General features: G+C 35.3%; 1 protein-coding gene across 1 annotated transcript; it reads right to left on the bottom strand.

The window, feature by feature from the left end:
- Window positions 1-800: 800 nt before the first annotated feature.
- Window positions 801-25651, bottom strand: LOC113095820 (CAP-Gly domain-containing linker protein 1-like). Its single transcript, XM_026261186.1, is given in 27 exon segments — window positions 801-2897; window positions 4912-5024; window positions 5114-5166; window positions 6106-6262; window positions 6508-6534; window positions 6536-6569; window positions 7874-7917; window positions 8013-8151; window positions 11258-11343; window positions 15597-15659; window positions 16422-16672; window positions 16970-17027; window positions 17502-17618; window positions 17733-17861; window positions 19080-19184; window positions 20145-20205; window positions 20323-20426; window positions 20527-20724; window positions 20807-20856; window positions 20859-20994; window positions 20996-21008; window positions 21670-21794; window positions 21870-22049; window positions 22051-22205; window positions 22208-22354; window positions 22429-22597; window positions 25543-25651. Coding segments are annotated over 26 exon segments (2862 nt in total). The 5' UTR covers window positions 22517-22597; window positions 25543-25651; the 3' UTR covers window positions 801-2668.
- Window positions 25652-26323: the final 672 nt, after the last annotated feature.

Genomic DNA, 26323 nt, shown 5'->3' with positions numbered 1-26323 from the left:
CCAAGCGCAAACTTATGTATACTGTACAGTAGTGCTGTGCAGGTTTTTGATATAAACATAAATTAAAGCATTAACAAAAAAGTGAAAGAGAGGGATAGAGATCAAATATAATAATTTTTTGATCACAAATAAGAATCCCAATTACATCGAGATTGTACATGATTCTTCATAAACCTTTACTTGCAGTTGACCTACACCTAAACGTATTAACATTTAGAACATTACTCTCATATTTAAAGAATGTGAAATTTTATGTTTTGCCAGTCCTTTTCTTGATTGATCTTAGGAAATATAGTAATATTTTGAGATACTGGATTTTTTACTTTCATGAGCTTTAAGTGCTAATGTAATGAATATAGAGTATATTAAAGTTTACCCTTTTGAAATGTTATAAAAAAATAAAAAAACATTTTTTTATCACGATATTAATTTTTTTTTTTAGATGCACCTGTATATAAAAATGTCACTTGTATTTTAGCCGTAAACATACACTTCTAATTAGCAAACACCACTGATTATCCTAATTAGGTTTACAAAAAAGCATCAAATTTACATCACAGACACTCTCTTTCCTGTATTTTATGTGGGGTTCAGGCTGCATTTTTACGGGACATGAATTATTGACCAGACCCCTTCTGTTCTATTTAGGAGCTGTATTTGTTGGGATGGGATCCGTTGACCATCCTTCCGTGAAATTGAGATACTATGAGAGAGGCGTTTCAAACTTTGGCTATAAGCACCGTTATAAAACATTGAGATATAAATTTCAGACTGAAAAATCAAGACTGAAAGTCATTCAATGAAGAATAGGTAAAGCGGTTTAATTATGTAATAACTGTATACAATGGATCACACCCATTACTGAATCTATAGCGAGCCTAGAATTGTCCTTAAGACATTCATGAAACATTTTTCACAAAAACATGGTCAGAATCAATGTGTAGTCAGAAAGCACGATATAATTACAACGACAACAACACAAGAAAAATCTTTGAATGTTTGTATTGAGTTCAAGTGAATATACAGTACATGAAACCGTACAATAGATAAAGACTGTCACAATATTTCAATAGAAACGGACCATATATTTGCAATTAATGCAACATTTTCGGATCAAATTCATATAAACCAAAGGGGAATAATCATGAATATTATACATATTTAATATAATTTTGTGCACCATTTCATTGGGGTTAACAATTCTAACATTTGCAGTTTATTAGGTTGCTATATAAATTGTTAATATTACATCAATAATAAGAGATACAATATGATCTTGTGCTTAAAAATTGTGCTTTAGTAAAGGTCTGTTCACACCAAGTTTGAGGTGACTAAAATATACGGAATTATAAAATATTTGGAAGTCATTTTTTGCACCAAAACAATTCCACACTATTTTTTGATGCAGAATTTTCTTCATTCTCTGAAAAAAAGTCTGGATACCTGAAGTAAATGTTCAACATTTTAAATAAATCAATCTTAATTCCATACACAAAAATGGTTTCAATCTTAAAATCTTGCTGTGCATTTATGTTGTGCACTTGGTGTGAATAGGCCTGAAAGTCTACAGGACATACCATCAAAATACACATAAAAAGCCATTTATATGACATTATTATAACTATATGTTTACTAAAACTAACGTTTAACAGTAAAAATAACTTAGTTCCAAACAATGGCAGTTAAACTCATGTGCTGTATACAATTAAAGTGAGAAGTGCAATAAGTTAATAGTGGTTAGCTTCAGCTTTGTTTGGTTTACTTGTGCTGTTTTCTGTCTGTGATAACAGTCCATTATGAGTTCTTCAAGCTGAAGTGTGTAATTTTGTTTCATTAAAATAATTAAAATCTTCTATCCTGGTTTAATATGCAGAGACAGCTGTAAGTAAACCATTCGTAGGGCGAATTACTGAATAGTGCAACAACTGTGGCTATGTTCAGAATAGCGTACCACATACTACAGTATGTATACTATGCATAGTATGAATCATTTCTGTATGCATAGAATACCTGGGTGCAGTATACAGTCATCCATAATGCAATGTGCGTAACGAAAAAGAACAACGAGAGTAACGAACAAGATGAAATTTAAATAATGCGTACCATTTCACATGCTATCTAAAAATAGTGGGCAGTGCTGACTAGTGTGCAGTACACAGTGTGCTAGTATACCAATCCGAAGACAGGGGACAGCTTTGTGAAGCTTTCAAAACATTGCTGTTTGTTTGAGCACCCTGAAATGTTAACTTCTGACTCTGGAGTGGAGCTACAATAGTAGAGAGAGGAAAACCTGTTTGGAAATAGTCATTATTTTTGCAATTCCATTTTGTGCCACTAAAAATTACACACAGCAGTTTTTAAATACACTGCAAAGTATCGCTAAACCGTTCCCAATTATCTTGCTGGTAATTCATCATTAGATCAATCAACACAGGACAGAAAAAAACTTACAAACACACAAGAGTATTGATAACACAGAAATATCTTTTGCCTTCATAACATTCAACTTCCATAAATGCAGCATACCTTAGCCTTCATTTGGGACAATTTATTTAGGGAATGTACAAGAGGTTCGAATTTATATATACTGTGTACAAAAATAGCGTATAATCTGGTTGAAAGCGAACTGTGCATAGCCTGCTCATAGGCCCAGGGGCTGAGGGGAGATTCAGAAGGTTTGGTCATCGTTACAAGAGTCTGTCCAGTGACCGAACGCTTCACAGATGTCGCAGTATGGTCGTTCGCCGCTGCGGCTCCCATGGTATGTGGTGTGTGGTGGCGAGTCTGGGGATTGCATTTGAGTGGGACAGTCCTCCGTGTCGTGCAGGTCGAAGCAGTCACAGATGTCGCAGAAAACGCGTGGTGGAGCTTTCTTCTTCTTTTTGACCTCACCAAGACTTGAGAGACAGAGGATAAACATTTTTTTTTTCGTAAACACTTTGCGAAGAATAATTATAGCAACGAAGATGCAAGTAGTGCAGTGCTTGTCAAGCATGTACAACATGACCATGTGCCAGGGTTTTACAGTTAACAGAAACAAACAAACAAAATGTAATTAAATAAATGTTAAAGTTACAGGTTGTAGGACCTGCCACTCGAGGGCGCACTACCAAAACAATAACAATCGCGTGGTTTGATGACACTAAGTAGGAGCGTGGGATGATGCGATTTGTTGTCTTCTACCCAACCGCTGCTGGCCATCAATCAGATGGAAATATAAATACCGGTAAAGTATTTAACGAATGAGGTAAAGTTTTATAAATGTTGTGCTTGATGTCATAATTTTCAAACGCGAGTTCAATGATTTGCGCGAGTAGATTACATACAAAGTCAATGCAAAGACGTGATCAGACTATGGATCAGATGCGTCCTTGTGCGGGCCTAGAGACTCGATGCCCTTGTTGGTCTTGTTGGTCATTATAGTAGCATACGCTTTCTGTAAAGATACGAATCAAAACAACTCACCTGTCGAGTAAAACACAAATTTACGGGAGCTGTCCTTGTCGACAGAACCAGCGTCAGACGGTAAACAGTAATATGTTCCATAAATAAGTAACACAATCCACAATAAAACGTGCAAGTAGTAGTAAATAAGGAACTGCTTGAAGCAAGCTAGTGGTTTGCTGGACGCTAGACACTACTCCGCATTTGTCCAGGACACTGTTGTCATGTGGTTTCTACGTCAGTAAAGTCGGTAACAAAGGGTAACTAACGATGACTGCACGGCCCCACGTCACTGTTTAGAATGGGAATTTTCTCATGATTTACAAGTAGTTGAAAACATTAATTACAAAATATATAACACTAGCCTAGTGGTTTTTGGATATTTTACAGCAAATATCTTACAAATTGTGCCTTTAAATGGATACTCCACCCCAAAATAAAAGTTTTGTCATTAATCGCTTACCCCCAAGTCGTTCTAAACCCGTAAAAGCTTAGTTCATCTTCAGAAAAACAAGGAGGCTTGTGACTGTCCCATAGACTGCCAAGTAAATAACACTGTCAAGGTCCAGAAAAGTATGAAAAGCATCGTCAGAATAGTCCATCTGCCATCAGTGGTTCAACCATTATGTCATGAAGCAACAAGAATACTTTTATGTGAATAAAACAAAAATAATGACTTAAAAACAAAATAATGACTTAACAATTTGTCTCCTCTGAGTCTCTCCACATTATCGTAGTGGAATTTTGGACAATATGAGCTGAACGCATGCAGTGTCTGCTCTTCTGTGTCAGCTGCACTGCGCGGATGAGCGGTTTTCTTTCAAATCAAAGTGTAAATACATGTTGAAAACGTATCCTTGTGCCACGGCTGACACAGAAGAGTGTAAGCTGCCTGCATTCAGCTAATATTCTCCAAAATGGCTCTACGCTGATGCGGAGAGACACAGAGGAGACAAACTGTTGAAGTCATTATTTTTGTTTTATTCGACTATTCTGATGATGCGTTTCGTACTTTTCTGGACCTTGATGGTGTAATTTACTTGGCAGACTATGGGACAGTAACAAGCCTCCTGGTTTTCATCCAAAATATCTTAAATTGTGTTCTGAAGACGAACAAATCTTTTAGTGATTAATGACAAATTTTTTGGGGTTCCTTTAACTGCCATTTTTTAATAGTTAAATATTAAAAAAATAAGTGCAACATAAGTTGTACACAAGAAACATTTTTCATTTCAATTTACTTTAACTTGATGTACTTAAACTGAAATAAAAATGTATAAAAACTATAGACATAAAAAAAATATATAGTAATGAAAAACCACCCAACAAAACGACTAAAACTTAACCAATTAAACTTAAAATGAAAAATTTAAATAAAACTAAAAACAAACTCTAAATATTAATAAAACCTGTGTCTGCTAGACAAGAAAAAAAAAAGTCAAGATGTCAAAACTCAATTGGACTTACCCATCATTTTCATCATTTCCGTTGAACTCGGTCAATGCCATTTTCTTCAGCTTCACCTTTAGCTCTTCATTCTTCCTCTGGAGGTCCACAATGACTGAGTTCAAGAAGTTGATCTGATCCATGCAGAAAAACACGGAAGAATTTAGAAATATACAAATATATTCTAAAAACAGACTCCTGATGCAGAGCAGAAGAGTTTTACCTGTCCCTCAGCAAACTCTTTCTCTTCTCTCAGTTGGTCTATAGCCGCATCACCTACAGGTGAAACAAACAAACAAATCAAAGAGTTAGTTCACCCAAAAATGAAAATTTGCCTGTGATTTACTCATCCTCGAGGCAAAGTTTTCCTTACTTAAGCAAAGGAAAGCCAGTCTCCTCTTGGCTTATATCGAAATTCTCAGTTTGTATTTCTAATTCATAACCAGCTTTTGTTTTGTTCTCTCTGCATGATTAGTGTTCATCACTAATCATGCAACGCCGACGTCCTACATCATCAACCAGAACGGCTTCCACATACGACAGTTCGATGAAGTGAGAGAAGTGTTTATAACATTTGAAATATGGATATTTTTCTTACAAAAACACATGGATTCACCTACAGGAGGCTTTTTATTCATTATTTATTTTGGATACGGATGCACTTTATTTGACATCTTTTGGACTGTTGAACAGAAACACCCACCCACTGCAATGATAATGCTTAGAAGAGCCTGGACAATTTTTTATATAACTCCAACTCCGAAGAAAGTCATATACACCTAGGATGACTTCGGTTGAGTAAATAACAGGTTAATTTTCAATTTTGGGTGAACTAACTCTTTAAGAAAGATTTGTTAAAATGTTTTGCTTCGTTTAAGATTAATTTTCATACTGTGTGTATTGGTCATACTATTTCCATTTCCAGTGTATCAAAACAATTTAAAGCAAATGCAACAGAAAAGTCATTTTTAACATATCTTAAGACATAAAATTGGATTAATTGCATTGCATTTCCTGAAATAAACATGCAAATTCATTGATAAAATAATTTCAGGCTTGGTAAACAATAGAGACTTTTTCAAAATATTTCAAAATCTTTCCACAAACTTTTAAATGATGAATTAAATGTGAATTAAAGTAGCTGGCAGTATACAGTATACAGTACACAATGCAAAATGCAGTCATTCCGTTCCAAATATAAATACGCTGACAGACCTGAACTGACTTCCTCTCCATTCCCCGACTGCCGGACCTCCAGCCTTTGCTCCAGGCTGTTCACTCGGCTCTGCAGCTGGGCTTTGTCCTTCTCTAGAGACGTCACAGCTGACTGGAGTGTCTTTGCCATGTCATTTTCCACACGAAGCACTGCAATCTGCAATTACAAATGATTTTTTCTCCCCTTATCCGACAAAATTAAGTGGCAATAATACAAAGTTTCGTATAAAAAGATTTTTTTTTTGCTTTAGATAGCTTTAGTGTTTTATGCATTTAATCTACTAAAATCATTCGTTTTATAGAAGACAAATTCAGTCATAGTCCAAAGTGAATAAAACATACTTTGAAGAATGATCCAGAGGTTTAGTAAGACTAAAGAAACACAAGAGTCAAAGTTCTTACCTCATTTCGTAGCGTCTCTAGCTCCTTTGTCTTTATCAGACATCATTGCATTGGACTTTTCACTATAAGGACAGACAAGGGCTACTGTAACTGGTTGGATTTACAGTCGTTACAAAAGCCATATGCACGCTGAGAACATGCATAACACCATCTCTCAATGGAGTTCCAAAGATTACAGAAAAAAAAAGAAGAAAAAATGACATCCAGTGGGACTGTGCAGTATTTTTAGGGTGGAGGAAAACAATAGATCTAAAGCCAAAAACCTTTTTTATTTGAGCTTTTCTCTAGATGTGGTAATCTTGGTGTATCATTAAATACCGATCTTTAAAAACGTGTACTGACAAGCTTTTTTCAAAGCCTTCATTTCCCACGAGATGAAATGACATATAAAGCCTCCCAGAGTGCATGTGATCTCAAATCCAGCTCTCACTTTTACTAAGACAGAGCTCCATTAAGCACCATCAAGAGCATCTGTGATATGCTGTTTATAACCACAGATAATACATTTAGTTTTTGAAGCTTGTGAAGAAATTTAAAGGAATAGTTCATTTAAAAAAAAAGAACATTTGCTAACAATGTTCTCACCCTCTGGTCATCCAACATGTAGATTAGTTTTTTTTTGTTTTTTTTTTATCAGAACAGATTTGGAGAAATGTAGCATTACATCACTTGCTCACCAATGGATCCTCTGCAGTGAATGGGTGCCGTCAGAGTCCAAACAGCTGATAAAAACATCACAATAATCCACACCACTCCATCAGTTAATATCTTGTGAAAGAAAAAGCTGCATGTTTGTAATTAACAAATGTATCATGTTTTAACTTCAAACTGTTGCTTCCAGCTAAAATATCCTCTATCCAGAATACTGATTTCACCACTGAAAAAGTCATTTGGTCTAAATCAAGAGAGAAATATGCACAGATCGAGCAACGTTTACGAGTGGAAATAGTCCAAAACAGTTCCACATAAATATGTGGTTTGATGTTGATGTGAGAAAACGGGAGATTATTTTGGTCTGAAGCAATGGTTATAACACCTTAATGACCTTACGGATTCGTTTATTGCAAATATGCAGCTTTTCACTTCACGAGATGTTAACTGAGGGACTGAAGTGGTGTGGATTACTTGTGCATTACTTTGATGTTTTAAACAGCTGTTTGGACTCTCATTCTGACGGCACCCATTCACTGCAGACGATACATTGGTGAGAAAGTGATGTAATGCTATATTTCTTCAAATTTGTACTGATGAAGAAACAATCTCATCTACATCCTGGGTGACCTGAGGGTGAGTGAGCTTAAAATTTTAGCTTTTAAACCAATTTTTGCCATAGACTTCCACTTGAAGACTTCCGTCTTGTGCTTACCTCTCTGTAATCTCCAGCTGGCTAGTCAGAGCTTCGCTGCCAAGCTGCCAAAAATAAACAAACAAACATGATACATGAAAAGTCAATCCCTCAAACTGATGGAGAATGTCACAGGGCAACACATTTCAGAAGAGCTGACAGGAAAAGTAGAAGCAGCAGACAGATAAACACCTTCTGCGGTTCGTGGGACGTCCACCTCCTGAGCCAACGTCCCTTTCTCGTCCTGGAGTGACACCTGCCTCTGAGACTTCTGATTGGCTGACAGTTTTAGCTCCTCACTACACAGAGAGAGATAAGAAGAGAGTTCAAAGCCAATACTAGCATTAGCATACCTGCATACTAGTATTTTTCAGTATTTAAATTTTCTGTGTGCATTTAATGTCTGGATGACCTACACTACCATTCAAATGTAAGATTTTTTATACAAATGTAAGACTTTTATATACAAATGTGGCTGTAAAATGATTTACAATATATAAAAAAAGACTTCTAATTCACATAAAGACTGTTTTTTTTTTTCTGAAAGATTCTGAAGATATTCTGAAGAAAATCGATCAAGGTTTCCACAAAATTATTAAGCAGCAAAATGTTTGTCATTTAGAATAATAATAAATGTTTCTTAAGCAGCAAATCAGCATAACAGAATGATATCTGAAGATCATGTGACACTGAAGACTGGATCAATGATGCTGACTGAAAAATACAGCTTTGATCACAGGAATAAAATACATTTAATATCCATTTAAAATATATTCCAGGATAAATTTAAATTGTAATTGTAATAATATTTTACAATATTACTGATTCTATTGCAGTGTATTGAAATAAATGCAGCCTTTGTGAGCATAAAAGATTTCTTTCAAAAACACAGAATACATCTTACTGATCCCAGACTTTGAACAGCTGTGACTGCGTGGAATAATGTACCCACAATGCAGTGCATTTATCACTTCCAGTTAACTAGTCAAATTAAATTTTAACATTTAGTATAAATAAACATATTTCCATGCAGCATACTACTGATGATCATACTATTCTGCAGCATATTGTACATATACTGTGTGGTACGCAATGTGAGCATAAAATATGGTTGTTGTTTTTTGTTTTTTTTTATATAATGCACAGTGACAACAAGCCCTCAACACTTCAATCCACCCTGACATCAATCCTGTTATCCTTTCCTATTTCCCTCTCTAGGCAATGCACATTGTTTAATAATACATTGTTTATATCATTTTTCCTTTCCATCACGAACCCTCAGCATTTAAGACCAAAGACCAAGCACTTGACAAATAACAGTATTTGGTAAAAAAAAAAAAGAAAAAGAAAAAAGCAGTAGTAAAAACGTGAGCTCAAAAAATAAATAAATAAAAGCACTTCAGAAAGGTCACCGTCATCCTCCTCATGTGTAACGAATGAGCCAATCTATTTTTACCCAGGGTCTATTATGATGCAGGAATAAATCAAATCATGCACGCTCAAAACTCAAGCAGAAAATCAAGGAGAAGTCTCTAAACTGCACCGTCGTAAAAAACTAAAAGCTATTAGAGCCTCACAAATTCAAAAAAGAATATTCTGTGTTTAATAAAGCAGAGTGTTATGAAAGGAACTCCATGGGATCTCACATGGAGTCGAGACCGTTAGACAGGCGGAAAACAGCAGCTGTAACCGGAAAGATGCGGTTACGTAAAACTCCCTGGAGGAGAGAAGCTCACTTCTGAAACGTTCAAAAGAGGCTCCACATGGGCACCTGCTTGCATCACTGGAGCCGTCACTCGCTGGACGCACCAATCGACCGCGGCTTGAAGGAGTGTGTCGGATCAGCTCCAGTTATAGAGGCTTTGAGCTTCGGTTTGTGGTCAACATCAATTCAGAATAGACCCCAATATATGTTATAGAACCAGAAATGTTCATGACAATGTTGTTCAATGTTGCAGACAGATTAACTGCAAATAAATAGCAAAATAAACTGTTTAAATATTTTTAAAAATGAAACATTTTTGAATTATTTATATATATTTTCTTCTTGTTTTTCAGTTCCTGGTGTATTAATCAGGTTCTGCCCTACATTTTATTTTTATTGATTATCTTGATTGTGAAATGCTGCAAACCAGATTCAACAGCTCTATGTGATAGAACAATATGCTTGATATTAAAAAAATTAGGTAATTAATCATTTTGCTAACAAATTTTTTATTTAAATTTTTAACTGAAAAAGTGCATTTTTAAATAAATTTAGATACAAATTAAAGTTTATCAAAATTCACCATTCATTCATTTATTGATGGATAAAATCAGGTTCTGCCCCATATTTTCCTTATTGATTATCCTGAATGTGAAATGCTGCAAGCCAAATTCAAACTCTTATTGCACATGAGCAAAACCACTCTGTGTGTCAGAATGTGTATTAGTGTTATTCGGAAAGAAAAAAAAATCATTTATTATTTTCTCAGCAGGTGTCACCAAACCCTCTTATTTTGATGAAATAAAATCCAGTCAATTTCTGATCAGGTTCTGCTCTACATTTTTCCTTGTTGATTATCATGATTGTGAAATGCTGCAGAACATGTGCATTAAGCTTGTTAATCGAAAGTCGAGCTAGAATAATTTTGCAAACAAACACTTTTTTTTTTACTTAATAAACATATCATTTTTAATTAAAATAAATCTAAATAAATAAATTGTGGTAAAATATAAAAAAAATTACACATTTCATATTTGAATTAAAAAAAAAAAAAAAGTAAAACATTTTGGGTATTTTAAGTATTTATCTCTTTAGCGAGTGTCACCAAACCCTAACTCTAACAGAGACACTTTTCATCATCCATTATTGATGGATCAAATCAGGTTCTGCCCTATATATTTTTTTATTGATTATCCTGAAGCCAAATCAACATCTTATTGATTGGCGAACATGTCAGAATGTGTATTGTTGTTATTTGTGTACTGTTGTTAATTTTGTAAACATACAAGAAAATATTAAAAATGTTATTAAATAATTAAATTACTAAATAAATATGAAAAGTAAAAATTATGGAAAATTTTAATTGCTATTTTCATTCTATGACTCGCAGGACTAATTTAATCACCACAATGATGCCAACATGATACTGACTAATTAAGATCATGATCCTTTATAACTCTAACGAAGCACACAATTAATGTAATAAGATGCAGTTGAAAGATGTTAAATGGGGCTCATTTGTTGCAGTTGTTGTTCGGTGGTAAGCAAACGTGAGCTAGGATCATGTCATTTTCTCTCCTTTCTATTATTACCAGTCCTCTCACTACTATCACTATCAATGAAAGTGTCAAAAGTCCTAAAGAAATAATGAAACAGTCAATGGAGAGAAGGGCATGGGTGCATGTCAGCAGGAGACTCACATTTCTTTGCGGAGGCTGTCGATGCTCTGTGTTTCTGAACTCAGCTGCTCCTGATACTGAGAGTTCTGCTGCTTCAGGGCCTCAAGCTGGTGGACCAGATAAAACACAAATACATCAAGTGGAAGAAAGAGGTTTTAGCAAAAATGGTTTTAAACTAAACGTGGGGTGAATGTCATGAAACTTTTCAAGAACATTTATTTTTCAAATAGCTTATTTAAGGAGTATTTTATCAGGTCTTTTCTTGGGTTCTTAAATTATTTGAATGACAATCAAGCATACTCCATTTCAAAGTCTCATTACCATAAAAAACATCTACACTTCATACCTGCAATAAATAAATAAATAATTATTGTGTAAATATAATTTAAATTTACAGTGTATTTCTACATAATGGTAGCATTTGTTGTACTTTTTATCTCAAGTTTCAGAGGGTGACTTTTGGTTCTTAAACTTTGCTTCTGATATAAATAATTTGTAGTGTATTTCTACATAATGGTACCATTTTTTGCACTTACCTATCTTTATTCAAGTATTTTTCAAAATGTAAGATATTTCATCATTATCAATAAAAAAAGCAGAAACAATATAGAAATTTCAAATATAGAAAATTTGAAATTTTGCCTTAGCAACTAAAAGTAGTAAAATATGCTAAAGTACTAAAATTAATTGAACCTAAAACATTAAAACAGCTAAATGGTAATATAAAAAAAGGACATTAAACAATGACTGAAACAAACACAATGAAGAAAAACTGAAAATAATAAAATAAAAGCTAATTAAAATGATCAATAAATACCAAAATATATATAATACTCAAACAATACTAGGTAAAAGGTATTAAAAAATCATGAAATAATAATGTGATTATGCACAAAGCGGTTCTGGGTGTTTTTAAACATCTTTTTAACGTCCAAAATTTGTCAAATCAGACACCCCTCCGTAACTAGACACACTGAAATACTAGTTATTTATGTAGCACAAAAATTGCAAGTTAAATGTTTAAGATTAGACCTAAGAGTTAGAAATTGGAACAAATACATAATCCTAGGCATGAGAAATAAGTGATGCTTGGCTTTAGCAAACACCTGTAAAATTCATCTAGCAAAAAAAAAAAAAAAAACATTTTGTAGTAATGCACACACAACAAATATTTAGAAAAAGCATTTCAGACCATCACATGTTCCCACGAGACCCATTGCACTGGTGCTAACTCACTGTAAAAGTAACTGGTCTGCATCAGACTGAAGCGTTAATCACACTCTTCAGCACAAACGCCCACAACTGGCCGAGGCGATAATTAATATCCTCTACATGCCAAGAACCAACATCAATGTTTTATTATGAACCAGCAGAGATTGGCCAGTGCTGATATCTCTGAGTGATTCAGTGTTTACATTCAGAAAGCCTGAGAGATTCTGTCATGATGAAGGAAGTACACTGTCATCAGTGAATGAAAATATGAAATGTCATCAAACAACCATTTCATTCACACCCAGACAGACACATTAAAGCATTTTTCAACTCCATGTCCACAGCTTAACATCTCCATTACTCACAAATAACACACAAGAGACACAGTGACACAAAGTATTTTCTTTCTGTGCATAAAAATAGTGTTGCATATAGGGATAGCTGAAAATGATGATTATGATAATTAACAATATCCAACATTATGGCCAATATCAGGTGGAAAACGTCTCTTATAAGCCCTACACATTACTGCCAGGTGGAGAATTTCATACAAAGCATTGATTTAAATATAAATACAAATGTCTGTTTTATGGTTAACAACTGATCGGAAAAGCATATGTTATTATCATATGGTTCTAAAAAAATATTTTTCTCAAATATCAGCAAAATTTCCCGTACTTTTTGGGAAAAGCATTGTTATTGTTACCTAAATCTAAAACTAAAATTCTAAAAATGCTTTGTTACGTAAACCAGAGATAAATACACATATTAGCTTAAAAACTTAAATACAGCTAAATAAACAAAAAAAATTATAAATTATCATACATATTTAGATTGGTTAGATTTATTTTAACGTGTCGACTGAATTCAAGTATCCGAGGGTGTTTTATGGTTATAAAACCATACATTTGCTCCTAAAAATCCACTCTAGGAACTTAAAATGTTAACTTAATTAAGTTCATTTTTGAAACTGGTCCAAATTCTAAATCAAAACATGCAGAAGACAACAACAAACAGCGCTCACATTAAAGCTCCACTTCTAAATGCTTCAAATGCAGGCACCAAAACTAAATAGTACTTATTTATTTAAATTGGAAGAAATAAGCCCATATATTATCCAGTTTCAATATCATCCTAACCCAGTTCTAATATAAAAAAAAAAAAATTCTGACATTCCTGATTACCAAGAAGGTCAGTGATATACAGCATCTTGCATCCCTACAGAAGTGCACTACAGAAGAGCGATCTTTACCTGGCACAGAGAACTATAAACGCTGTCCGTGTAGTCCTGTTGGAGTGCTGTCACATCCATGTCTTTCCTGTTATTTCCAAACAAATGTGCCCTATCAATGATACATCCCCTACGGCCCCCTGCAGAGAGAGAGAGGCACGAGCTCTCGCCCCTCTGGCGTCCCAGCACACGCTCACGTTTGCACAAACACACGCTCTGAAAAGCATCACACAGGGCAGCTTCATTATGTAAGGACGACAAGCCCCGCCCCTCTCGACATCCCCCTGCTGTCCCCGCCCCCTCCTTCTGCCTGCTCTCCGTCATCTGCCTGCTCTCGTCCTCAATGCTCATTCATCCTGTATTAGCCGTTTCTACATGATGATACACCTTTGTCTCTGGTGTCATTTGAGAAACTAAAATCCTTGAATGAGTAAAGCATTTATTCCCTGTTTATTTAATAATAAATTTACAAACCGATTCAAATGTTTCTTAAAGGTCATGTGACACTTAATCCTGGAGTAATGTTACAGAAAATTCTGATTTGCGTTAACGGAATAAATTACATTTAAAAATATATTTAAAACTGTAATAATATTTTACAACATTACTGTTTATACTGCATTTTTTATTAAATAAATGCAGCCTTGGTGAGCATATGCATGAAAAACCCTTACATATCTCAAAGACTTCATTCATTTAACCCCCCCCCCCCCAAACACACACACAAAGAATGAAATTCAGGCTAAACTAAATTAGATCTGCTAATTTAAAACCTTAAGGGGACGAAAGTCCAAAATGAGGTCACAACAAGGTTGTCTTTTTCAATACAGAAACCAAAAATATATTTAAAGGGACAGTTCATCCCACCCACCACTCCAAAAAAAAATGATTTCAAAACAAAAAAGAAGCACTTTTGAAAAATGTTCACGCTCCTCGTTTTAATAAAACATCAGGTCATGGTTTCAAGCAAGTAGTCCATATGACTTGTGTGCCAAAATTCTAAGTAATTTAATATCTTTGTGTAAGAAATAGAGCAAAATTTATGTAAATCTCCTCAAAGTTAGTGTATGGCTCCACACGTGTTGGAATATAGTGCAAAAAGAAACATGAGCATTCACTAAAACTCAGTTTGTGCTCCATGAATCATATGGGTTTAGAAGAACACAAAAAAAGGTTCCATATTGGATGGTTGAAAACGAAAATTGATTTCCAGCTGAATATTTTCAGTTGCATCAGTGTATCACAAGCAAACACCCAATATAACCACAGACTGAACCAAATACCACTGCAGATCAATCAATATAATACAGATGCTGAATTGGGTTGAGAACCAGTGATATAAGAAGACCTGTTATGCTTTCACGCAGTCTTACCATATGTGAAAAGCACAACCTCAGGAGGCAAGTTTCTCTTGATAAGTGCAGGCTGTTGGGGTGATTATGTAAGGCCACGTATGAGCGCTCAGAACATGCTTTACATGCAGCCTGCAGGCGGTCAGATGTAGAGGACTCGTGCATGTATTAACAGTGTCTGAACCATTATGTCAACCATGTATAAGTACAGTTACACAGTGAAAAATCTCTGCTCGCCTCTTCAGTAAATGCGTTTATTCAGCTACAAATGCTAAATATGTTTTAATGTAAAGGTTAAAAGTATTAAACTTAACCGTACATCAGTGTTACTGCATGAACACGAATACCTCAAATCATGTGGTCTGTGTGGGAGAGCCATTGAGCAACCACCTAGCAACAACTCATGACATCCTAGCAATAAGGAGATGACTTTTGAACTGGTAGACACTTATTCAAATAAATCAAATATTCACACCCTTCAAGTCCCTTTAAGACAGCAGATACAGCCTTATATTGACCAGGAGTCAATGTTATCTTCATGATAAGGAGAATAAAGCATATTTACCTCCTCCTGCAACTTCTCATTTCTCTTTGTCATCTGCTCCAGCTTTTCATCAGTCTGTAAACCCTGTTTGAGTGAGAGAAACCTCTGTTCACTCATGTGCCATTTGAACAACATGCTCAAATATAAGCTAAGATATAAAAGCTTGGGGTTGGTATAAGATAATAATTTCAAAGAACTCTCTTCTTCTCACCAAGGCTGCATTTATTTGCTCAAAAACCCAGTATAACCGGCAATATTTTGAAATATTATTACAATTTAAAAAAAAAACTGCTTACTATTTGAATATATTTTAAAAATGTAAATTATTCCAGTGATGCAAAGAAGCCGAATTTTCAGCATCATTACTACAGTCTTCATCGTTACATGATCCTTCAACCAACCTTGCAATATTTTAACATGGCAAAATACCATATTTTCATGATTTATTGTTATTTCTGTAAAATCATAATACATAAATAAGCTGTGTAAAATAACTGAACTATGGCATTTTGGAAACTGCAGTAAACACTTCCAGTTAAAAGTTTGGCGTAGTTTAGATTTCACTCTCTTCTGTTCACCAAGTCTGCATTTATTTGATTAAGAATACATTATATATATAAAAAAATACATTAACTTAAATTATGAAATGGAATTTCTTCCTGTGATCCAAAGCTGAATTTTCAGCATCATTACTCCAGACTTCAGTGTCATGATACTTCAGAAATCATTCTAATACGCTGCACATAACAATACCATCTTAATCTAACCCACCCCAAACTTTTGAGCAGTAGTGTATAAAACAGCTGGAGCTCCTGGGTACATGTATTCCAGATGTCATTCAGTTACCTGGGTTTGGTCTTTGAAGGCTTTCAGTTCCACCACCTGCTCTTCCAGCTCAGCACTTCTCTCTGTGATTCTGTTCAGCTCTCCTTCTGCTCGGCCCAACTTCTCCTTCAGCTCCTTCATCTGAAGCTCTCTCTCTTCACTCTTCGTCTGTTCCTGCTGCTGCCGAACGGCCACATCCCTCTGCATGTCCTCCTTCTCCCTGGACACCTGATCCAGCTTCTCTTCCTGCATTTTAATGTTTCTTTCCATTTCTGCCGCAGAACAGAAGTAGTCATAGAGGAGCTCATGTAGCAGTATTTGTGCTAAAATAATCATTTTCCCCAATTTTATTGCACAAATTGGACTACTGAGCAAGTAAAAGTGTGCCGTTGTGGATTATGGCTCCGCTGGGAATGGCTGGTTTATCTCATGAACATGCAAAAACGATACTGCAAAATTGTTCATGTTGGCGCAGGTTCAAATGCCAGGAATGCAAATATATAAATGCTCAGATGCTTTATGCAGTTACTAAGCCTTCAGGTGCTTTTGATGAGTCATGTTTCGCTTACCTTGCATGGCTAGTGTTGCTTTATTATTGTCCTCCACTGCTGTGTCAAGTTTCTGCTTCTGAAATCAAACATAAAGAATTGGTACGATATGTTGGCTGAAGAAAAAAAAAAAAAAAAAAATTCCACCCATTTATTTACAAAGAAATTTCATATAAATGTGCTTTACTTTCATAACTGATAATAAATGCTTTACATATTTAATTCAAGCACTTGGTGACTTATCATATTGCTATTGATGCTTCACATGAAACCTAACCATATCTATTAAACGTTGTAAAAATCACTGTAACGTATGGCCTCTCATGACTTATTGGCTTAAAAGACAAATATTTGTAATGATACAACACTTGATTTTAGAGAAATTTCTGTATCCCCAGACACATCTAAATAATTCAATAACATAAAAAGCAGTTATTAAATCACCATATGGGCTGGAGGGCGAGGCAAGCACAGCACGAGATACAGAAAACGTAAAAAATATATAGCGCCATTATGTGAAAAAAGAAGATAGTAAATAATCAGTAGAGAATACTAGATCTTGCAGCTGCTGCTGGAGGGATGTTTTCTCCTGTTCAGAGGAAGTGAGTTTCTGCTGGAATATGAGCACTTCCTTCTGTCTGTTTTCCAGTTCAAAGTTCAGCTCCTTGATCTATAAGAATGCAGAAAATACAGTGATCAGTTCTAATGATGCAAATGTTTCCTGATGTACAATAACATGTCATAATGCATCTGGTCTAGATGGACTCAAGGGGGTTGAATGGACCTTTTTGTCTTGTAATGGAGGTGAGGCTGATCCCGCGGTCTCAGCCCGGAGAGTTCTCAGCTGAAGATGCAAATCGGACACTTCCTTTTCCAGCTCCATGATTCTGGAGCGCTCGGACACTGTGGCCACCTACAGTGGGACACAAGACTTCATCAACCACTTATAATGACTGAACCGGGGTGACTGAAGCCATTATACATAAACTAGATATTTTATGCATAAGAAACATCTACTATTTTCTCATTAATTTAAATATCCAATCAAATTAGATCCATTTCAGATTCAAATTATGGTCACGTGGAAAAACATATAAGAAAAATCATCATGCCAGGAAAAAAAAAAAAAAGTACTATCATTCAAATAACAAATAGCTAATCAAAGTGTTCCTATAGCTCAAGTGGTAGAGCATTGCGGTTCGATTCCCAGGGAACACGTTAGGTAAATTGTTAGCTTGAATGCACTGTACGTCGTTTTGGATAAAAGCATCTGCTAAATGCATAAATTTAATTAAACTTCTTTTAAAAGAAATTAATACTTTTCTTTAGTAAAACTGCATTTAAACTGACAGTGAAAAAAAAAAACTGATTTCATATCTGGTAATTAAAAAATTTTTCACAGAATTTCTTCCCAGCAATAAAAAAAATTGTTATGCTTGTATTGGGCATAAATCTGAGCAAATATTGGAAACAAGCTTCAATATTTTTTAATATTGATAATAATAATAAGAATTTTTTGCAAGCAGCAAATCAGCTCATTCTAATGATTTATGAAGGATCATGTGACACTGAAGACTGGAGTAATGATGCTGCAAAATCAGCTTTGCATCACAGGAATAAATATATATTTTTAATATATTCAAATAGAAAACATTTTTTTATATTTAATAATATTTCACAACATTACTGTTTTTACTGTATTTTTGATCAAATAAAAGCAGCCTTGGTGAACATAAGAGATTTCTTTCAAAAACATTTAAAAAATCTTATTGACTGCACTTTACACTTTAAATCATAGACATTTTCCAAAATGACATTAGGCTATTGAGGATTTTGATGAAAATGTATTAACATTTTATGAAAAAAAAAAAAACACTACACGGACCTAAAAAAAAAAATTAACTAAAAATATTCTTTATGCAAAACGATTTCTATTTTTTTTCACTTGATTTTGGGATGAAAAACGATTGCAGAGATGCATCCAGTGGTGCTTAAAAAAAAAGAGACCTACCTCAATCCATCATGGAATAAAAAAATAATCACTTTCCCAAAATATCTCTTCCGTGCATGGGGATCTGACATATACCCAAGAGAAATCTCTCTCACCCTCCCATATGACAGACTGATTTACCCTAGTATCCTCTAACTCCCTCTGGAGTTTATCTGCTTTGGTCTTTTCAAAGAGAAGACTCTGTTCAAGCTCCTTAATGTGGGCATGCTCCATTTTGGTCTGCGTCTGTTAGTAGACAGAAGAGGAAAAGAGAGAGACAACACCAACGGTGCGGTCACATGCCAGCCAAAAGCCAAGTACGAAGAGCTTCATGCAGACCTTGACATCATCCTCCTCTATGAATGAGGACAAAGACAGCAGTGACACACACAGAGAGCTGCGTGAAGACGGAAGATCGCATTTAAAAAAAACAAGAACACAAAGACATGAAACAAATGCGACTCAAAGAGCAGCCCGATGAAAGAAAGATGGAGGGCGTCAATAATAAAAGAATGAAGGAATCAATGAAATGTGTAAACATGATCAAAGATGAAAAAGAAGAATGCAATGAATGAATGAACAAATAAGAGAATAAGGCGAATGAAGCATCAAAGAGTCAATGCTACAAGAACTAGAAACAGAAATGATACACTGTTTATTACTTATGAAAGATAGTTTAACAGATCTTCTCCAAAGTGATTTTTGAAGAACTTGATCCTCGTGTAATTAATTTGATCTCGAGACAAAATGAATGAAAAAGAATTTATCTATCTATAGTGGTCAATCATTTACAAATACCTTTCTATGAATAAGTCACTGAATTAATGAATCTATCTATCTATCTATCTATCTATCTATCTATCTATCTATCTATCTATCTATCTATCTATCTATCTATCAGTGTGGTCATTCGTTTGCAAAAACCTTTCTATAAATGAATCAATGAGTCACTGAATCACTAAATGAATCAATGATTCTATCTATTTCTATCTATAGTTGTGGTCATTAGTTTACAGTTTCCTTTCTATGAATGAATCACTGATCTGATCTTTAAATACATCTACTTTTCTCCTGTGAATTTGTCTTGCTAAAATATAAGTATAAACATGCATTAACACAGGCTGGTCTGTTAAAGACAGGTAACTGCACTGGTCAGCTCATATCCAGTTTCTTTCATTGTAAACGTATATGATGGGATCACTTTACCTCTAGGTCACCTTTGGTAATGCAAGCTTCCTCTACACTGAACTGCAGGTCCTCCACTTTTCTGTGGGCGCATAAAGACACTTTAATCCCCCAAATGTTTCTTCAGATATTCGGAATATTCCATGTTCTTCAGTAGCAATCAATTACTGTACAAAGTATTTTTAATTCTAAATGTTACCTCTTTTCTTCTTCCAGTTGATTCATCAGCTCCACTTTATCTCTGTCTGCAGTCTCTACGAGTCTCCGCAGCTGGTCCAACTTGGCTTCCATCTCCACAGCGTACTTGTACAAAAAACATGCAAAAACAGAGTCTCGTTTATCATCCAAAAAATTTTGACTTTCACACATTGATGCCAATAATGATGAGAGAATAGCTACTGACCTGTTCCTGGCCCTGTCTGAGCAGCGCCAGCTCTTGCTGCACCTCTCCGGCATGACTTGTGGCTCGTGCCACTTCTGTCCTCTCTATGTCCCGCTCAGCCAGGAGCTGCTCGATGTGCTGCTGCTTCTCCTTTAGGGCCTCCTGCAGGGCCGTGGTGCCTGAGATCTTCCGTGCGTACCGAGCCGACGTCTCTGTGAGCTGAGAGATTATTGACAGGTATTATTTTCAAATAATATTTAAAGAAAGGCATAAAATGTAAATGAAAGGTGTGGGACTGTACCAGGCCTGCTCGGCTGGGTTTGCCTCCAACTGAGGAGGTGACAGAGCTGAGGAGCTGATGGAGGATGCGCTGGGGCTGTTCTTTAGGGTCGACCTGCGCCTGGAGGATTTGGATTTAGCGGGAGTGGTGGACGGGAATCCAATGCGGGTGACTTTGTGAGTAGGAGCGAACAGTCCATACTTTGGGTAGGCACTGGAAATATCTATGGGAGTGAAGCATATAAATATAATGCTACTCCTCGAAAGTCTGGAGTTGGCATAACTTTTAAATGTTTTTGAAAAAAGTCTTACCAAGACTTCATTTATTTAAACAAAAATACAATAAAAACATGGCTATTGTAAAATATTATTACACTTTAAAATAAGTGTTCTCTATTTTAATATATTATCATATTTACTATATCTATTCATGTGTAACATCATAGATATCTTTGCTATCAGTTTTGATGTGTCTTTGCTGAATAAAAAAATAAAAATAAGAAAATGACTGACCCTTAAACTTTTAAATGACAGTGTATAAGCTGTCTGTGGAATAGCTAAGATATTCTTTATCATTAAGCTTACAATAACTTTCCATAAAGACATAACCCGAGGTTAAAGCAACAACCATGTTATGTCCATAATGTGAAAAATGTTACAATAAAACTGGATTTTTTTTCCTTTTTTTCATTGGAATTGAACATAAAAAGCAAATTTTAAAATATATAGCTGAAAAAAGACCCTAGTAATCTCACACCTTAAAAGAGATATCAAGAATATCTTAACACTCTGGTTAGATTCACCTAGATACATAAATGTGTTTTAAAACAGATTCTCCTTTTCCACGGGTTGATTTTACGTAATTCTGGCAAACTGTGGCCTTACCTTGCACCAGCAACTGCCCCATCATTCTTGCCAAGAGGCTCGTCCAACTCAACGCCACACCAATCACCTTTTGCAAAGTCAGTTTCGCCCAAGAAACGCACAACACCTGCCTTGGTTCCACCAACCTGCGAAGTGCAAGCAAAAAAATCCTTAAAAGTTTCCACAATATGCCATGAAGACAGACAGGAGACGGGCCTTACCAGAACGCGATCACCCAACTTCAGTTCCCGCTGCAACTTCTTGGCCGAATCTGTCTCAGACAGATTGGATGCAGACTCGCTGGCGGCTCTTGTTAGGTTTGTTGAAGTTTTTGTGGTTGCACTAGTGGTTTGAGTGACAGGAACGGGATCTTTGGCAGGGGAGGTGGATGTCTTGTTGGCGGGGTGGTGTGCCATTGGCTTCACGCTCTGGCAGGGGAGTGTGAGACAGTTTGGAGGGCCGAGTAAATATACCTCTCAAGTCCTCACACTGGAAGTAGCGCACTCCAGACACAGAGCCATCGTTTTTCCCTATGGGATCATCTAGAACTATCCCGCCCATTGGCCTGGTGCAAACTGGGTCCCTCCGATGAACTGCACATAACCCGGTTTATTTCCATTGACCCAAACTCGTTCACCAACAGAGAAATCTGATGCAGCATCTTGGGCCGTATTAGAGGTTGGGGATGTTACAGCCTTTGCACCAGCTATAATCAGAAAATAAACAAGAGCACGTCAGCACTAAATCGGTGTATTTCTATATGTACAATGGGTGACTCACCTGAGGTGGGGTGAGTTTTGCTTGGCGTCGCAGCTGGTTTACCAATCTTGGTTGGTGGTTTGAGGCCACTCGGCTTCCCCGTACTCATTTTCCCTGCTTTATGCACACAAATGTGCTATTCCTGCAGGGACTGGATGAATGACAACACTCCCTGACCAGATAAGATTCCCTAACAGTTGAAAATAGTGAATACAGAATACACATTTAGCCCAGTGCATGTGTTTTTGGAACTCTTTCAAATTCAGGTGTGCCTTATCTTGCAGAATAGAGACCCTAGTAGACATATTGCCTCTCTTCAATTAAACATCCATTACTTTAAAAAATAAAATATAAAAGAAATTTTTTTTTCTTGTTTACTGGCAACCAGTTGAATCAAAAGAAACTTTCTGCAGGGAGATGGAACAAACAGATCTTAAATAAGACATTTAGATAAAAACTTCATAAAAAAATTATTATTATTATTTATTTTTTATTTATCATAAAATTATGAAAAAATCCAATAAAAAAAGATTAATTATTCCAGCCGTGTGTTCCACCAAATATGCTGCAGACAGAGTTGAAGTGGTTAAAGAGCTATGAAATGGCATTTATTGTTTGCATTTCTTAAAAATGCCAGTTTTATAAATCTAAGACTTTGCTTCATACCAGAAATAACCTGTTGTGTCTTGTGCTCTGCAACATATTTTTCACTGCGTGAGAACATGATGTGTAGTGTGAGAGTGGCATGGCTTGTTGGACATACCAATACTAAGGAGGGCAGTTTTTTGCGAAGGGTCAGTGTGAAGTAATGATGAATCTTAAATAGCAACAGGTATTTATTTTGTATTGTGATATACACTGTAATGATTATCGAAAAAGGCAGAACTTAATTCTATCCACTGGTTGTTGATTGGTTTGTTGAGATGTGGGTGTGGCACTCTAGCATGTGCTAGGAGACTGTTCTATGCAAGAGTTACAACTATGGCAGCAGGTTCTTTGTGTTCTTTTTGAAGAATTTTCAGAGCCTGAAGAATTGGTGGTATAAATACGTGCTTAAAGGGTTAGCTCACCCAAATAGCAAAATTATGTCATTAATAACTAAACAATGTTTCCAAACCCGTAAGACCTCCGTTTATCTTTGGAACACAGTTTAAGATATTTTTAGCCGAGTCAAGAAAACCGTTTCTGTCATGCAACCGGTTCTTGACTCATGAACGAGTCAATGTTTTGTTCGTTATCTGGCTCGGCTCGGTGTTCATCTTCAGTTCTCTCTTCAAAGCAGTTCAGTCAGTTTACTGTTTGAGTAAATGAATTACTCCGGGATATTGGTTTGTTTGACCTCAGAGGAGTGTCAGCCACATAAAAAAAGTTAACAGCTTAAATCATTTGTGGATTAATGCGTATTGGAGACGGGAACCGTTTTAAAGATTCAGTTCGATTGGTGAACTGGTTCAAGAAAGATCCGGTTACATCGATTGATTTGTTCGCGAACCGGATATCACAAACTGCTGTTTTGAACTCTCTCTCACAACAGACACACGGAAGAGAAGACAATGCTGAATAAAGTCGTAGTTTTTGCTATTTTTGGACCAAAATGTATTTTCGATGCTTCAAAAAATTCTAACTGACCCTCTGATGTCACATGGACTACTTTGATGATGTTTTTCACACAGCTTCAATGGAGGACTGAGAGCTCTCGGACTTAATCTAAAATATCTTAAACTGTGTTCCAAAGATAAACGGAGGTCTTACGGGTTTGAAACAACATGAGGGTAAGTTATTAATGACATAATTTTAATATTTGGCTGAACTAACCCTTTAAGTTCATCATGCATCACAGACAAATTAATATAAAAAACAATAAATTACAAGGTCAAAAAGGTACAAATGAAACATGCACAAATCAGTTCTTCACAAATATGTCTATAACACACATTTAGAAAATAGAACTTGTGAATTTTCATTTCATGCCCACTTTAAAAGCAAGTGGGGCCACAACTATTTGTAACTTTAATGTACAAGGCTTCCAGTGTCGACCACTTTCAGTTGTTTAAGGTGTACAAAACAGTCCGTTGTACTGCTACAAACTGGTATTTGTTATCATTCTAATTATTGTAACCATATACAAACTATACTGTTATGCAAACTGTCTTATTCACCCATGTTGTTATTCCATAGCAGCTAATGAACCAGAAGTCCGGCACATTCACAGGAAATAGCTTACTTCCGCCATAAAACATGAGGTGGGTGTGTTGGTATGGCTTTGACACAGAACATGGTACTAAATCATTATGTTTATGCATGGTAAAACCATTACTGTAAGAGAACTGTTTATACAATGCATGGTGTTACCATGGAATTTTTGTTATAGACTGCTGAAGGAATAATCCATATTTATTATGATCATGATTAACATTCTAAATGACGTCACTATGTAGTTTGGTGGGAACTGTTGTTACCATGGTAACAAAGGCTATTTGTATCAGCTAAAGACAGTTAATCCTAAGTAAAAAATCATTTATACTTGCACTAATCCACACACATGAAACACAATCCAAAAAAAGTACCATGGTAACGCTACTACATTGGCATTACGTGTCTTCGTGGAAATATACCATGGTAATATAATCTGAGACTGCCATTTCACCATGTTTTACCACCAAAGCACTTTTTGTTACACCAATTATAACACAATTGTTTATTTTATCTATTAACAAATAATCAGAGGTTATTCGTTTCATTTAAGAAAGAGTAAATAAAGTTACTGTACTTTTGTTCTGGTTATTATCTAAATAGTAAAAATAAGAATAATTTAATCAACGTTACCGGTCCCTTAACGTCACTAAATTGTTATTGTTTATTTTTAGCGAGCTAAGGACAACTAGCCAAACGATTCGTTTTAAAACAAATATCACACCTGTCCACGAATATCACATTGTATTTATTAAATAAACAACTTAATGTCAGTTTTCAATCAGTAATTCAGTGTGTTGTTTTCTACGTGGCTGCGACTTCACGTCACAACAAACTGTCTGCTAGCCGACATTAGCCAAAGGAGCTAAATCCTCTCAATGTAACACAAATTAGCTCAGTGAAGTGGGCTTTGGAGAGAACAAAGTGAGGATATTCTCTTACCTGAACTGTTTCAATGTGGAGCATTCCTCCGTGGTAAAGGCAAATGAGAGATTTCGTGTTTGTCTGGATGATCTCACACTAGTGATGATGATATGATGATGATGATGGGTGAGGCAGTTCAACACAAAGCTGCACCCTAACACATTATTACAGTGACTTTTGACATCATAGTTGAATAATGTAAATTAGCAAGTGCAACAACAATTTAAATGGGGTGGCGTCGTAGAAAGTGGTGAAACAAGAGGATTTATTAAATGATGCATGGGACTTTTGTTGCAGAAAATGTAGGCAATTGTCTAGATAGGGAGAAGCAGAAAATTAGTTGACCTGTGATAAAAATGTGTCATTTTGAGACTTAATTATTTAGTATATATATATTTTTAATCAATAGTAATGTTAACACAGACATATCTTTAATTATTGTGAATGGTGAAGGTGTTAGTGGTCTGTGACGGCCACTAGTGGTCAAATCTATTCATAAATAATAATAATATAAAAATATATATTTAAATATATATATATATATATATAATATATATAATATATATATATAATATATATATATATAATATATATATATATAAATATATATATATATTATTATTTAAATATAATATATAAATTCAGTAAATTGTATTATTTTTTGCATTTTGTGTTGTCTTCATGATTACTGAATAAATTAATTAATTATTTTAATCAAATGAAAAGACCGGAATTAATGTCGCATTTTTTTCTTTTCTGACCACAAGAGAGCGCACAGTGATTAAAGATCGAATATCAA

The sequence above is a fragment of the Carassius auratus genome, unplaced genomic scaffold (genome assembly GCF_003368295.1).
Source record: "Carassius auratus strain Wakin unplaced genomic scaffold, ASM336829v1 scaf_tig00215804, whole genome shotgun sequence".
In the NCBI taxonomy this organism is placed as follows: domain Eukaryota; kingdom Metazoa; phylum Chordata; class Actinopteri; order Cypriniformes; family Cyprinidae; genus Carassius; species Carassius auratus.
Note: the sequence above shows the minus strand (reverse complement) of the source record. Positions and strands in the feature narration are given on the sequence as shown.